Source organism: Bombina bombina, chromosome 1, assembly GCF_027579735.1.
Source record: "Bombina bombina isolate aBomBom1 chromosome 1, aBomBom1.pri, whole genome shotgun sequence".
Classification (NCBI taxonomy): domain Eukaryota; kingdom Metazoa; phylum Chordata; class Amphibia; order Anura; family Bombinatoridae; genus Bombina; species Bombina bombina.
Window position 1 is genome coordinate 1,335,129,374 of NC_069499.1, and position 17,293 is coordinate 1,335,146,666.

Here is a 17,293-nt window from a genome sequence, read left to right on the forward strand (position 1 = left end):
ATGCAAACATTGATGATTTAGGCCATGAGCTCCATCAATTTAAGAGAATTTTGGATAGAAAAATAAAGAGAGGTGGAATCCAAAAGCCCTGTAGTACAGTTGAGCTGATCCGTTTCTTTGAGCCATACAGAGAAGTTTTCTTTGAACTCTTTAGACTGTGCAAGATTGCCGTTACATTTCCAGTAAGTTCTGCCTCTTGCGAACGCAGTTTCTCCACTTTGAAACTGATAAAAACCTTTCTGCCGTCCACCACTATTGATCAGAGACTCAGTGATCTTGGTGTCCTGAGTATAGAATCCAAAAGGGCCAAGGCCCTGGATCTTAATGTATTTGTGGACTATTTTGCCAGACAGCACAACCGCTGTGTCCTGTTGCTGTAGTGCTAGAGTTTTGAATAGCAGGAAACCAAAGATCATATTACTATGGAAATATTTGCCAAGAATGACAGCAATCTATGTATCTATATTTGTTTAAAAATCAGTTTACCCAGGATTCCGCCAATTCAAATACTCATTCACTCAATTCACACTAAACTGTCCACAGTAGCACTGGCTTCCATAAATAGAAATGTCACGTTGCTATACCCTTTTATTTTGTCAAAATACTGTTTTTGTAATATGTGATTGATTGGTTTCTTTCAAATGTTACTTATGTTACAAATTTCAGCATTGGCTCTGATAGCCCCAATAGCTGAGGTGGAGTTTTGATCGTTAAAATACATTAATGTTATTTAAGGCACTTATGTTAAATGCTGATTAACAGCAAGTTGCAAATTTCATGCTGAAGGCCTCCATAGTTTCATGTTAGAAGGTTATAAGGTGTGGGGAAATTACATTGTTTTTTTATGACATTTTAGTGGCTCATCATCAGTTAAATATTATCTGTGGTTAATGTCTAATTTTTGATGGCCCTACCTCATTGTTTCAATTGATGCACAAAATAAACGTTTGTATGATTTTAATGTAAAGCAAAATAAAAGTATTTAATGTTTAAATATAATTTGTTTAGTTTTTTTTAATGTGCCTCTCTGATTAAACACTGGCCCCACCTTGCCCCCCCCCCCCCAGTAAAATTTGTCTAGAACCACCACTGGAGGGGAGAAAAGGAAGAAAAAAAAGGGGGGGAGGAACAAGGGGAAGGGAGAGAGGGGAAATCAAGGGTGATCAATTAAAGGTTACATTCTACACTTATTAACGGTTTATAATTGCATTTGCAATAACAATTTAAGTATCCATAACCATCTGTGTGCAAATAATAATAACAAAGTTTAGAGAGGAAAGGGAAGGGTAGAAGGGAGATGAGGGAGGAGGAAAAAGGGGAAGGGAAAAAAAAAGAAAAGAGGAGGGGAAAATAATAATGATAATATTTTGAAAATAGACAGTTTATACTTGCACTTATGAGGAAGTCCTTATGGTTAACAACTTCCACATTTCTGTAGTAACAGAATTAACTCATCTGTCCGTAAGAATAAAAGAAACCATATGTCACTTCTGTAGTGAACAATAAGAGCGTCATGGTATCCGGAATGATAGTCCAATGTATATATCCAAAAGAAGTCACTATTTAGAGGCACAGAGATGGACAAATTCTCCTCCCCCATCCTCAAGTGACTGCTGACAAGGTTGCTGTGTGGGTAGCGGCCGCTGCCTCAGTAGATGTCTTGTTCTTTCTTCTGTAGGGAACTGATGTCCATTCCTGTCGATGTAGCTTGGGTTGTCCTGTATTTTGGGTGTCTTCTTTAAGAGACGGGAGGGACGGTTTTTGAATATGTAATTGCGAACAGAAATCATCTAGGTCCTCTGGAGTTTTATAGGAGAATATCTTGTTGTCTTTCATGACTTTCAAACAGAAGGGGAATCCCCATCTATATGGAATACCCAGTTCTCTGAGGTGAATAGTGAGGTATCTAGTTTCTCTTCACTTAGCCAGAGTCAGCTGGCTAAGGTCTGCATAAATTTGCAGATGATGGCCTTCAAATTGGAGGGGAGATTTCTTTCTTGCCGCTGAGAGAATATTTTCTTTATTTCTAAAACTCTCGAATTTAAGGATTATGTCCCTTCGAGGTGCAGTGTCCTTGGGTGGGGGTCTGAGTGCCCGGTGGTAACTATCTAGAGGGAATTCAACATGTTCTGTCTAGCAGGGTATTGAACAGCTTCTGAAGATAGGGGAGTAAATCTGAGGTTTTGACGGATTCTGGGATGCCCCGAATTCTAATGTTCTGCCGCCTTCCCCTGTTATCCAGGTCTTTGACCTGTTCCTGTAGTTGTTGTATCATAGTGGAGTTATGTGAAGTTTATCTGATTTGGAGATCTAACATCTTATCAGTCTGCATTGCATCCTCTTCCAACTGAACTATGCGATTTCCAATGTCACTAATTTCTTTTTTGACTTCTGAAAGGCTAGTTTTGATCATCTTGCTCACTTGGCTTATAACTTTGTTGAAGTCCTCTTTAGATGGTAAGGCCTTAAGGTCTGCTTTGGTTATGGGTATGTCACTTTCAGACCCCTCTTCTTGGTCAGACATGTCGGCTGGTATTATATTTGTCTTATCCGCGGGTTCAGCTATTCCGCAGTCCACGGCCTTAAAAAAGTCATGCACTCTAGCAACTGTTGGTTTTGAACCTTTGTTTGATCTATCTGATCTGGGGCCCTTTCTGACAGACATAGTATCACCTTTTACTGAAGTAATGTGGTCAACTTCTTATGTGATATATGCGGTATGCAAAGAAATGGGTAGAAGCTTGTTTATGTAGAACTAATAGGTTAATACTCGTTCCAAACAGGCATGTCAGGAATATACATTTATTGCTCTGTCTATGGATCAGGCCAAATACAGATAGCGTATGGCACTATATTTAGACTCCTTTTCTGTGTAAGGTATCATGAGGAGAGGTATCACCGGAACCCAATGTGATTAAAAATGATTTAACAAATTATGTATAAGAAGGCAACAGGTCACTAGTTTAATGAGCTATAAGATGAACGACATTAGTGATTGATGAATATACTGTGACACAGGAGGTGTGTCGGATGACGGGCATTATGTACTCACAACAACCTGTTTGTCGTCTAGATGCAGCTCCTGTGATTGTAAAGTGGATGCACGCTTTTATAAATGGACTCTTACAGGTTCTCTGCTATCTGTGCTTTCATTGTAAGTGCCGATGTGTTCTATCAGCCATGCGGTGTGCAGTCTAGTGCTCCGTCACAGTGCTAATTCCTCGCTGGTGTTGTAGGCCTTGTGGCGTAGTGGAGCAGTCTCGGCTGTTGCAAGGTGCGCAGTAAAAGCTGTCAGCCATTTATATGATCTCAAGCTGTTAGGTTACTATATCCCACATCTGATGGGTATAGAGTTGCAATCCTATGCTTAATAAGTTGAATATGAGCCGATCTAACTCCGCAGCTCTATTAGCCTGCGACCATCTTGGACGCCGGTTAGCTCTGCCCCCCGGAAGATAACAATTTTAAGGCCTGTAACTTTGCGCATAGTGGATAAATCCTTCTTAGATGACCCACAAGAAGAAGCTGAACACTCTTTGGTTATTTGCTCTTTATATTTGTTTTAATGTTTTAAATCAAATTTATTCTAAAACTATAGTTATATCGTAGTTGTGATTTAAAATGAGAATTTATTCTTAAATTTATTATTAATTAGACCAAGGGTAGTAAGTATACTGGTGTTAAATATTGATGCATAGAACATTTTTTGTATCATAAATTAATTACAGTTATTTCTATATATATATTTTAGAATTTGCCTTGTTGTAGCTAAATAAGAGGTTATTTCAGGTCAGATATATTGGCATATATATTGGCTGTTTGCATATCATTTCTGGTGTTTTTAATTGAAGTTATATAGAATCATTTGTGGGCTAAGTTGCTTAATTATACTTGTCTGAAAGTTATCTTAAATCTACTGAGATCCAGTAAGATTTGTGTGAAGTATCTTGTTAGACTGTTTAACTAAACACTGTTAAGCTAACGGCCCATACTCTGGTATTTTATTGTGGTATTTTAATGCGATTCATTGTAAGTAAAGTTAATTTTAAAGGTTTATTTGTTATGCTCTTTGTAAAGAATATTATAACAGCATAAGCTTGTATAGTCGATTCATAATCTAGTCTCTTTTCTATAAAAAATATTTTTCAATGTGTTTATAAATTTAACTAATCTCAAGAATTTAGGAATAAATATTAATTTTAATTGTTTCGTATATACATTTTAATTGTAGGTTTTTCTAAAGAATAATAACAAATACATTATATTATAACTCTGGTATATACTGACAGCTCTTAAGAGTGTGTGTTTGTGTGTATACTTGTATGCTCTGGATGATCCACTGCTGGGCTAATCATTTAAAAAAATATATAAAATAAATTGATTTAGTTGTTTTTTGGGATGTTGGGATGGAGAGAGAAATTGCATGGTGAGGGGGGGGGGGCAAGAAAATGTTTGCCCAGAGTTCAGTCAATATTAAAGGCGGCCCTGTGTCAGGGAGCCGATATTCCAATGCGGGAGACTCCCGGGAGAGTTGGGATGCCTGTAAACATGGCAGTTCTCTTTACATCCTGCAGGCAGTGGCTTAGTAGGTAAATTCTGCAGTGCTTGTTTAGAGTGAAAACAGGTACATATACTTTATTTTGCGTATTCTTTACTCTCGTGTAATTTTAATTCAGTTTTATGTCCCTTTAAATTACCAGGGCTGATGATGCTAAAGCAGGGGCAGGGCTGCACAAGCATTGTACAGTCCAGTCATAAATTGTGGTGCCAGCTAAGCCTGCTTTGCTAGCTGTGAACATAGAGGGACACTGTCTGAGAAAATTGTGTGTCTGTACTTTTGTAAATGAGGTCCTGGGAGTTCTGTCTTCATGCCATTTTTTTAAAATGTACTTTTTTTTTTTTAAAGACTAAGAGCATTGTATCATGTAATTTGCTTTTGTCATTTCATATAGTAGTTCCCTTTCTACACTAGGGGGCAAATAGTCTTCATTTTAAATCAGGTTTAACTCATCATCCACAGAACAGTGCATATCACTTTTATATTATCGAACCCGCATCATCAGAAACTTTTTTGAGAGTTCTTGGCGCCAAAGTATATAATTAATAAAGGGACATAAATCCAATTTTTTTTCCTGATTCAAATAGAACATACAATTTAAAATAACTTTCCAATTTACTTCTATTATCAAATGTTCTTCATTTTCTTGTAATCCTTTGTTGAAAAGCAAGGAAGGTAAGCTCAGGAGAGTGCACGTGTCTGCAGAACTATATCGCAGCAGTTTTGAAACAATGTTATACATTAGCAAGAGCACTAGATGGCAGCACTATTTTTTGTCATGTAGTGCTCCAGGCATGCACGCTACCTATCTAGATATCTCTTTAACAAAAAAATTACATAAGAACAATGCAATTTTGATAATAAAAAAAAAAAGTTTTCAATTTATTTCTAAGTATTCTCTATCTGTATCACGAAAGAAAAGAAAATTTGTTTTATGTCCTAATAATGCAGGCCATCTCTGAAAAACTGTTGGTTTTCTCGGACAGCATACAGTAGGATTGCCAAATTTTTTTGAAGAAAATAAGGGAGACTAAGAAATCAACAAATTTAATGTAGGAAATTAACAAATTATATAGTAGTTAGTTATGTACAACAAAATCATTCATACAAATCATATTCACACCATCTAGCTTAATGAATTCAACATATTTCTTCAAATCAAATTTGCATGAAACCCAATTTTTTTCTTTCATGTTTCCGATGAGCATATGATTTAAAACCACTTTCCAATTTACTTCTATTGTTTAATTTGTTTTGTTTGCTTGGTATGCATTGTTGAAAAGGATGCCTAGGAAGGCTCAGGAGCTGCTGATTGGTGGTTGAAGATATATGCCTCATGTTATTGGCTGATCCAATGCGTTCAGCTAGCTCCCAGAAGTGCATTGATGCTTCTTCAACAAAGGATAGAAAGAGAATGAAGCAAATTAAACAATATAAATAAATTGGAAAGTTGTTTAAAATTGCATTCTCTATCTACATCATGAAAGAAAAATGTTGGGCTGCATGTTCCTTTAAGGCACAGTAGGAATAAAACATTAAACTGTAAGATACATCAAAATTATTAACTAATTAAGAATACAATGTGACGTTTGAAATTAAGATTTCACATATGGTAAAAAATAAGGGGGGAAATATTCTAAGTGCAGGTAAATATGGGAGCCTGGGAAACTGTAAAATAGTTTGGGCAAATAAGGGAGATCCCTGGAAATAATGAATGGTTGGCAACCCTTGCATACAGTCAGTTAAAGGGATAGTCTACACTAAAATTGTTATTGTTTAAAAAGATACATAAATAATGCCTTTATTACCCATTCCCCAGCTTTGCACAAACAACATTAATAGATTAATATACCTTATATCATTTAAACCTCTAAATGTCTGCCTGCTTCAAAGGCTCTATAGACAATCACGTTTTTTTATTTGCTTTTCACAACAGGATACTGCTAGTTCATGTGGGCCATATAGATAACATTGTTTTGACACCCGAGGAGTTATTTAAGATTTAGCACAACAACACAGTACTAAAATGCAAGTCAATAGATAATAAATACAAAGTTATGTGATCAGGGGGCTATCAGAAGACGCTTAGATACAAGGTAATCACACAGGACAGTAAAAGTATAAAACTGCGTTGGTTTTGCAAAAATGGGAATGGGTAATAAAGGGATTATCTATCTTTGAATACAATAAAAATTATATTGTAGACTGTCCCTTTAATTTATCTAATCAAATGCTATTTTGCGTATCATGCTTCTTTTGCTGCATGATGAGTACCCTCGTCAGTTTTTCAGACTGTGCCGTGTTATTTGGGTACTTGTGTGTATTCAGATGTTACAGCCGTTTGGCATTTTTCTTTTCGCATCCACAAATTACCTTGAATGATATCACCGACAACCATTACATCTCTTGAAGTTTGTCCCTAGGCTACCCTTTGTGTTCCTTCCTAATAAATAATCTCATGATGATCAACTAAACAAAACTACATGTCCCAGAATCCTTCGCGCAGTCACATGAGCACCCTTCTACCTTGATCCTGATGGTTGTGTCGGAAGTTGATTCAGATAAACTAGAAGGGAGTGAGTGTTCACTTTGTTTTTACAATAGTATAAAGTAAAATATTTTAAATTTATTGTAACTTGGATATACGGACTCCGTGCTCCCAGTACGGGAACGGTAGTGAGAGGCAGAGAGCTTCAACTATTTATTTGGTACTCACGCTATGAGACTGACTGGGACTGGGTGTTTGGGTGATTATGAACAGGGTGGTTCAGACCAAAGTGGGTTCAATTATTTGTGAAATTTATGAACATTTATTAATTTGCGTCAGGGGTACCGTGAGAGCTGGTTTAAGAGGTAAATAAAGATTACGTATGTATTGGATCAGTTGCATAAAATAACAGAAGTGGTGAAACTAGTGTAGTCAGTTTTGCCAAGTGCAGTCAAATACTTTGTAACCCATTGTTCTGTCCCTTCATGACCCAACACATAAAAACCACTTTGCTTCAATGTGAACATGGTTTGAAGATTACAACAGAGTTTGACATATTTGTATAAAAATAGGAAGCAGCCCATGTTTTTAGAAGAATGCGATATTGTAATTTGTATCTAATTATGGATCATCATCATTCTACGATTGAATAAAAGATCAAGGCAGATATAATGTAAAATCATTATGAGATAAGAGTCTAATGTATAAATCGAAATATTTTATATAAAGATAAGTATTTGTTGTTGTTCTGAAGAACCTTAAAGTGAAGGTAAAATTTTGACGTTTTTTCAACATAATTATGCTAGAAATATCCTAAATAGTGTAATCGCTAACTTTTTTTGAAACATTGCTTTATGTCATATTTTAGTAAAAACGATTTATATTTGCTTACTCTGCCGTTATTCACTCCTCCCATCAGCCATTTCCTGTTTTCTGACACTATTACGTATAGAGCGGTCCCACCCGCTCTATACGTATCTCAAAAGCGCGTTCTCGTGTATGAAACCTAATGCGCATGCGCACAATACGCCGACCATAAACTATGCGCGTGTGTTACTCTAATCTTGTATTACTCAAAGGGCAGGCGTCAATCTTTGTTGCAATTTTGTCCAAGAAGCTGGCGTATTGAATAGTAAGTAGAAAACGGCACTATTGTGCATGCGTGAAACAGGAGCGAGCTTTTCTTACAAGGGAGAGGAAATAATGGGAACGCATGCGCACATTGTCAAATAGTGTCGTGACGACAAAAGACAGCCGCCTAACGGCCAGAATTTCAATTGGCTTTTGCAAGAATGTGACCGGCTACAAGAAAAAAAAAATATCAGGTTGATTTAACAGCGTTGGAAATTCTCAATAAAAACGGAGATAAAAGAGTTAAAGGGACAGTCAAGTCCAAAAAATCTTTCATGATTCAAATAGGGCATGTAATTTTAAACAACTTTCCAATTTACTTTTATCACCAATTTTGCTGTTTTCTCTTGGTATTCTTAGTTAAAAACTAAACCTAGGAGGTTCATATGCTAATTTCTTAGACCTTGAAGGCCGCCTCTAATCTAAATGCATTTTGACAGTTTTTCACCACTTGAGGGCATTAGTTCATGTGTTTCATATTAGGGTTGCACCAATACTAGTATCGGTATCGGTACCGATACCAAGTATTTACATGAGTACTTGTACTCGTGCAAATGCACCGATACTTAAACCGATACCTCCACTTCCTACCCATATGTTATCTTGTGGCGTTTTTTCAAACTGCATGTTCCCATTTCATTTTAAACTGGAGTGGAGACTAAACTAAAAATTGTTTACTACTGTTCTGCCAATACAAATTGCTGTTATTTGTATTATTGTAGTAGAGATCACTGTACCTCGTTCAGACAAACCCCTGAAGAACTGGGCAGTTAATAAACAGATTTCCAGCTCTGGCTAAAATGGCCCAAAAATATCTTTCTGCCCCATGCAGTATGGTGGAAAGTGAAAGACTGTTCATATAACAGCCCTACAACCCAATTGCATCACCCCTTTTTAAATTTAATATTTTATTGTAATATTTTTTATTTATAAACATGTTCAGTAAACTTTTGACAAATAAAACTGTTTTATTATTTCATAATGTCTTTTTAATTACAGTCCTTTATAATTATAAAGAAGGAATCTTAAATAATTAGTCTGTATTGTGCTTGGTAAACTGTCACATGACATTAAAAAAAAGTATCGGTAATTGGTATCAGTGAGTATTTGAAAACAAGTATCGGTACTTGTACTCGGTCATAAAAAAATGGTATCGGTGCAACCCTATTTCATATAGATAACATTGAGCTCATGCATGTGAATTTACCGTGGAATGAGCATCAATTGGCTAAAATGCAAGTTTGTCAATTTTAAGCAACTTTCTAATTTAGTCATCAATTTTCCGTCATTATCTTGGTATCTTTATTTGAAAAAGCAGGAATGTAAGCTTAGGAGCCTGCCCATATAGCCACCAATCGGCAATCTCTACCCAGGTGCTGAAGAAAAAAAACTGGGCTGGCTCCTAAGATTACATTCCTGCTTTTTCAAATAAAGATACCAAGATAATGAAGAAAATTTGATAATAGTAAATTAGAAAGTTGTTTTAAAGTGAATGTAAATTTTGATGCTAAAGTGCCCGGTTTTTAAAAATTCGATTAAAAACAGGGGCACTTTAATTCATCAAAATTTACATTTCACTCGTGTTGTGAAAATACTTGCCTTTTAATCTTGACAGCCGTTGCAACGCTTCCTCTGCCCGTCGCAAAGCCTCTTCCTGGGTCTAAAATGAGGAATCCGGCTTCCTCCAATCACGGCGTTGAATCAGACACTGATTTCCCCGGGGGGAAGCCCTGATTGGAGGATGACCGATCCGTCATTTCTGACGTAGGAAGAGGCTTGCGACGACCGGGTGAAGCTGGAGCAGCTGTCAAGATTAAAAGTATTTTCACAACACGAGTGAAATGTAAATTTTGATGAATTAAAGTGCCCCTGTTTTTAATCAAATTTTTAAAAACCGGGCACTTTATCATCAAAATTTACATTCACTTTAAATTGCATGCCCTTTAACCATAATAAAGAACATATGGATATATAGTTAGTGAATAAGTAAAGTTAAATACAGAGAGTGACAGAACATTACAGTGAGTGCCCCGACCACATAGATATTGAGAAGTGACAGGGATTGTGACAAAGTGAGAGAGATATGAAGAAGAGATAGTGAGAATGACAGTGTAAAGTAAATGATTAATATGGAGATAGTGATGGGAACTAAAATCACAGATTAAAAACACATAGGGCTAGATTACAAGTAAGGAGCAAACTGTTTTGCGCAAGCGATATCGTCTTTTTGCAAGCCTTTTTAATTGTGCTGATATTACAAGTTGAGCAAAATTGTGATTGCACTAGAGCAATCGCCATTACGCTTCAATCCTTACCGCGATCTCAGAGCTCTGGTTAACTGGTTTTCCAAACTAAAAAGTTGCATAATTTAAAAAAAAAAAACTATTGCACAAAAAAGTTATAAGGGATCAAAGATATGAGATCTCAGTTGATAGAAACCCCCCTAACAATATAGATACATACAGATACATTGCAAAATAAATTAATGTATTTATATGTGTTTATATGTATTGACAGGCATATATACACATATAAACATTTATATGTATACATATATATATATATATATGCATTAGAGCCCTTTGCCATTAAAGTGAAGGTAAAGTTAGCCTAATAACTATCAACTATAGCATTATGTGTGCAAATTAAATATAAGTTTCATTCATCATTTTTTATATTTTTGATTAAAAATACAGTTATTACCTTTCTAAAGTTTGTTACACGCGTTCCCTAAATTCAGCCCGAAAAAAAAATAAAAAAATTCAGTACGTCACGTTTTTTTTTTGGCTAGTTGATATTCTGGCCTTCATCCGCAAATGCACGCTCCCGTTTCACACTTGAAGCAGGCTTGCTGATTATCGCATGCGCAGTGGAAAACCAAACTCGAGGAGCGCATAACCCACTAGAGTAACGCATGCACAACTGAATTTTTTAATCGTGAATGCGCATATGACAGACATGGAGAGCGGTCCCACCCGCTCTCCACGTCTCTCATATGCGCGTTCACAACTTTAACACGGAAGAAGGGCTTGGGAGGAGTTAGGAACCAAAACGGTAGGGAATTTAAAATAAAAAAAAAAAAGATAAAATATGGGAGTTATTGATAAAATAACCTAGCGACTAGATTAAGGTTCATAGGATATACACTCGGTTGCCCTCAATAGTAAATAACTTTACCTTCACTTTAAGTAGATGAAAAGATATAAAAACATATATATGCAATATTTATATTTAATAAAGATTTTAACTATGTATTTACAGTAAATATGTCGCATTTGCTAATGCGAATATGCTATGTTGTTTGTGTGGTGGGTTTTAGTTTTTATTCACCATTTTTTTTCTCAATTCACTTCTATGGGGAATGCGAAAACACGATTGTGTTTGCGAGACTCGGGTAATTAGGTTTTTTTTCTACTTTTTTTTCTCTCCATTGATTTCTATGGGGGGATACATGCATGTGCATGTGAAAACTTAAGTTAGGATTGTTGCGCTATTCGGGTTACCGCTTGCGCAAAATACTTTTTTTGGAACTTGTAATATTAACGCAACCCAAGTAACAATGCAAACAGCTTAACTCTAGCAGAGTTTTCAAGATTGTGAAAAAACAAAACAAAACGTGCCGCTTCTAATCAAGCCCATAGTCTGTAAAAACGGTGAGTGACAAGGTGAGGAGGTATTGTATTGGGATTGAAAAATGAGTAACCAATGCGAATGATAGCAAGAACAATGGTTGTAGCAATATTAAATATCAGTAGACTGACAAAATGGCTTGAGAGATGTGGGAATATGGAATGTGATGAAGAGGGGAGGGAGAGTGAGTTTGTTGTGGGAGACTGAAAAAGTGAGGCTGAGGCTATTTAGAGAATGAGCGAGGGTGGCAGGAAATGAGGGGTTAATGAAAGTGATTGGGAAATTAGTAACAGAATGAGAAAGATAGGGAGAGTGGCAAGGAGGAATACCGAGAATGACACTGAAGATACTAAAGGGGCGATTTATCACTGTCTGCCGCAGCTTTCCTCTGGCGGGCTGAATTCCCCTGACGGAATTCACCATTGCACACGAACGCTATTTTGCGCTCGCATGCAATCCTGCCCGCGCACAGACAATCACGTGCGGCCAGGAGCTGTTAATTGAAATTCGCCACCAAAAGGGTAGGGAAGCAGCGGTTTGATGACTGCTGTTTATTAAATACGGCGTGCAGGTTCTCTTGTGAGAACCTGCAGTTGTAGGCAGGCAAACGCCTACCAAAGAGGTTTATAAATCGACCCCTAAGTCTGGTGTAGGTTAGGATAAATGGAGAGAGGGTGTAAGGGCAGATAGAGTTTAGTAGAATGGCTGTGGTAAACAATGGTGGATGTACTGAGTGTTCCCTTGTTAGAACATAACAGACCAGTTGACGGCAGTATACATTTACATTGTATAGCATATGAGGGCAACATTGTTAAGACCTTGGTATAATTTCACATTATTAGGTTGTCTCTTCTACAGGCCGCTGTTTAGAATGGGGACACTAAATGAAGATTGGACAGTGCTTGTTCTTACCTGTCAGTACAAGGACAGTGTTTGTGCCTTTCAAAAAGGTCAGTACAGCAACAGTAACCTCTACAGCAAAGTATCTTACTTGAAAACACCAATCTTTCCTTTGTTACCCTATTCACTTAGACTTTCTCTTATTCTCATACTAAATTACTTACATCTCTTTGCCAATCATTAGATTCCTGTCATGTCAGTTAGGATGCAGCACGTTTCTCCCCCATAGAGCAGGTTGCACCTCTCTCAGCCCCCATGAACCAGATATCTCTTCCCTTATACCTCTAAACAAGCTCTCTCATTTTCCTAATCCTGCCTTCACCAGGGTTCTCCCACTCCACTTATAACAATCTTTAAATCTCCCCATTCATCAGGATGCTCAATTTTTTTTATTTTTTTTCATATAAATAACTTCTGCTTTTTCTGAAAAATGCTACCTCAGACTTCATACTCCTAACCCAAAATCATTTTACACAGTGATTATTTAATCCTTTCAGTAGTTCATTTATATCTGTACCTAATGGGCCTCAACTGATGAAATAAAAGGCATTTTAAAAGGGTGCTGCAAAACTGGGTATTTTGCTAACAAAATTACAGTTTTAATGGTTTTAAAACATTATTTTACTGGAAGCAGTTTTTTTTTTTAAATGTAATGTTTTATTGCTGATATACTATAAATACGTAGTATATATGAGCACTGGCATTGGTCATTCCCAACGAACTAGCCCTCCATTTAGATCCTTACATTAATGTGTCTTTATTTACTGTACTTTTTTTTCCAGAATTGGAGATAAGGCAGCGCAGAGGCATTCTGCCACCCAAGACTTTGCTTCTTACTGTGGAGGATCCCCAGGCCCACATTGGAAGTGGGGGAGCCACACTAAATGCACTCTTGGTGGCTGCAGAACACTTAAGTGCCAAGGCTGGTCACACAGTGAGTACCAAATCTCAGGGTAGAGCTGCTCATATTAACACACATCACCAAATAGAAGAGGTCATCTCACCATGTTATTAAGCTTAGCAAGAAGTTAGCACATTTGTATTACAGAGCATAAATTGTCCACTCACTGTGATCTCAGATGAGTAATTAAACAGCTATGAGTATAGACCAGCAATGAGTCGGCTTATTATGACTACAGACCAGTGAGTTGTTGGCTCATTTTGATAATAGACAAGAAGGTGGTCTGCTCAGTATGTTTACAGACTATAAAAGGACCAGCTCATTAGTAAGTAGACTAGTAAGGAATCATACAGTTGCATATCAATCCAGCAGGCAGGAGAACAATCAATCCATGTTAAACCATACTATTTATTAATCCATTAAAACAGATATCAGGGTACAAAAAGGCTTAGGTGTTAGATAGCTCAAACAATTATTTGAAGTGCTTCGTGCACGAAACGTGTAGGAGTGTTTAAGCCATCTACCACCTAAGCCTTTTTGTACTAATATCTGTTTTAAATAGATTGTTAAATATTATGTTTTAACATGGATCTATTGTTCTCCTTCCTGCTGGATTCATATGCATCTGTTTGTTTAACATTATGGAGCCAAGGGAAGAGCTTCTACTAGTTGCCAGTGGCGCCTCTTCTGCTACACATAGGGATCTTGCAACTTCCTTATAACTATACTCAATACGGAAGAATCTACATTTTTCTGTCTGACTACAGGCGCACTTAGGGGGCAGTTGCTGAGATGAATGTACGGAACATTACAAGGTACCCATCAGATATATTGTTTCATTATACTTTAACATCTGTTTCAATCAATACAAAATAAGTAAAGCCTAAGGTATCTTTACAACAGGGTTAGGGCATCGCCAAATATGTAGGTGGATCAAAGGATATACATGCAACGTTTTCCCTTGTGTAACTCCCACTCATCTCTCAAAGCAATAATACTTTCTTAACAATACTGAATGTACCATATTACTATATATGTTTGGGTGCTCCTCGATCATATTGCAAATGGTTACTTTATTTGGACACTAAGTTGCACGGTTGTTTAGGACCAGCAGATACACTACAAGTTGTACAGTTATAAAGCTTTTAGACATATATGAATTTAATTGAGTTTGTTAGTAAGGAATCCTAGTCATATCTATGTGATTATAAGCCGGTGAAGCGTCAGTTTGACTGCTCATCTCACTTTGAGCCCTCAACTCCACTGACCCCTAAAACGACTCAAAACCTATAATCATAAGGAGCACTCTGTACTTGCACATTTGCTTTTTCATGGGGCTTGCTACCATATTGGGTTCAGTTAGCGATGGTATTCAAAGGGGTGCAGGGGAAAGGGGTTGTTTAAAGAGACAGTCAACACCAGAATTTTTGTTGTTTTAAAACATAGATAAACCCTTTATTACCAATTCCCCAGTTTTGCATAACCAACACAGTTATAATTATACATGTTGTACCTCTGTAATTACCTTGTATCTAAGCCTCAGCAGACTGCCCCTTTATTTCAGTTCTTTGGACAGACTTGCATTTCAGCCAATCAGGGCTGACTCCACGGTAAATTCACGTGCATGAGCTCAATGTTGTCTATATGAAACACATGAACTAATGCCCTCTAGTGGTGAAAAACTATCAAAATGCATTTAGATTAGAGGCAGGCTTCAAACTCTAAGAAATTAGCATATGAATCTCCTAGGTTTAGCTTTCAACTAAAAATACAAAGAGAACAAAGCAAAATTGGTGATAAAAGTAAATTGGAAAGTTGTTTAAAACTACATGCCCTATTTGAATCATATAAGTTTTTTTTGGACTTTAATTTCTATAATTAAATTCTTAAAAATGTAGTTTACTAAGAATATTGCATTACATTTATATTTCGTTGATAAACAAGCACATAGGGAAGGGGAGAATTTGGAGAGAGTTAGCAGAAGAAAAGAAGAAATGGGAAAAAATTGGAGTATAGTAGAGAAAGACAATGGGGAAAAAGATAAATAATAAAATAAGATAAAGAGCTACAAAGCATTTCCTCACAGTTATGCTAATGATGGGTAAACATATTAATAAAACAATTCTGTAATGTTTATTTGGTGACATATGAGTAGATTGTTTGTTGCATACTTATGGTTTATTGTAAATAAACTTCCTCACTTAATGTAAATAAAAAAAAGTTAACTTTTCAATATTTTTATTTCATTCTGATGGAAATTATTGCATTTTAGCATATTTTACAAAATGTAATACACCTTTTAAAAGTCTGTACCTAACTAAAGTAGGTGGGTGGGGGCAGTGTAATACTTTCTAATATTTTCTGCTATACAAAGCACACATTTATTATATAATTTAACCTTAATTTATTTAAAGATAATTTGAGCAATAAACATTGAAACATTTTAATAATAGCTAATTTTAGCTTAATATTGGCTAAAATTTTAGCTGGGTAGTCATTAAAATTGGCCGGGCAGTGCACCCATTAAAAAGGTCCTGGGGAGAACACTATCGAATAACCTTTACAATTAGGAGATTAGCAAGAATTGGTTTCTTGTACGATTCAGGGCATGTGGAGTGAGAGTTTGTTGTTAAAATGTAAAGTTAAAAAGGAGGATGGAGTAATTCTTGTAGCAGGGACCGTGTTAGTCATTAGAACTGAGGACACTTGTATCTCCAAGAGGTATTTTCAATTCTGTTTACCTACAGGTGGTTTCATCAGATGTTCTTCAGGAAGCACGACTTCTCATACTGCATATGGTAAGTTGAGGCTTTGGTGACTGTTTATTAGCGCTGACAAGTAAAAAATCCACAAACAGGGAATTACTGGTGCTAACAAATACCCATGACCCAGTTCCTGACTTGTGGAGTATCTGATGCTGAATAAATAAAAGTGCAGTTACAGTAGCTTTTGCTTTTCCACATACAGGGCCGGGACTTTGTGTTTGATGACTGTGGCCGGGGCTTTACTGTCCTTCCAGTGGAAGATTCTCAGAAGCCAGTAGAATCTTTGACATGCAACCTAGACAGTCTTCTGGACACACTGCGGCACCAGGTGACATAGAAATGCCACTATCTCATTTCTTCCTAACCTTTTGCAGATGGGAGGTTTACTGCTCAACATACTTTTCTAACATTCAGAACACATTTACCAATACCTTTGTAGACTTCTTGACACTCTTGTGCCATTATTCACACTCTAGATATTTTAATAACATAGTACAGGGATATACAGCCCTTACAGCTTCTAAAATTAGCTGCCCCCAGGAAGTTGTACATCACCTGCAGAGAACCGGAACAGAGCATATTATTTATGTACGATTGGCTGCAGTTTATCACCAGAAGTTTTCTAACACACTTTGCAGATGACACTGAATAAATAAATATTTTCACTGATCTGTAGAAGTCAATTTTCATGAATTTAAACCATTTACTTTATAACCTCTTCTTGTTGCAGTAAGTTTAATTCAGACTACTGTGTTGGGCCTCATTCACTACAAAACACTTCCTGAACATTTTTCATCAGTTCCAACAAATAACCCCCTCTTTTACATCCATATCACACCAGTATTCCTTGCTCTAGTCTCAATTACTTAAAAGGACACAGTAAAGTAAAAATTCAATTTGAATTGATTTGATCAAGCATG

General features: G+C 36.6%; 1 protein-coding gene across 1 annotated transcript in view; it reads left to right on the plus strand.

The window, feature by feature from the left end:
* Nucleotides 1-7,061: 7,061 nt before the first annotated feature.
* FCSK (fucose kinase) overlaps nt 7,062-17,293 on the plus strand; it is a 234,822-nt gene continuing 224,590 nt past the window's right edge. Inside the window, exons 1-5 of the mRNA XM_053702250.1 lie at nt 7,062-7,134; nt 12,666-12,757; nt 13,490-13,641; nt 16,356-16,406; nt 16,576-16,701. Coding sequence (XP_053558225.1) covers nt 12,679-12,757; nt 13,490-13,641; nt 16,356-16,406; nt 16,576-16,701 — 408 coding nt within the window. The 5' untranslated portion in view covers nt 7,062-7,134; nt 12,666-12,678. The remainder of the gene's footprint in view (nt 7,135-12,665; nt 12,758-13,489; nt 13,642-16,355; nt 16,407-16,575; nt 16,702-17,293) is intronic.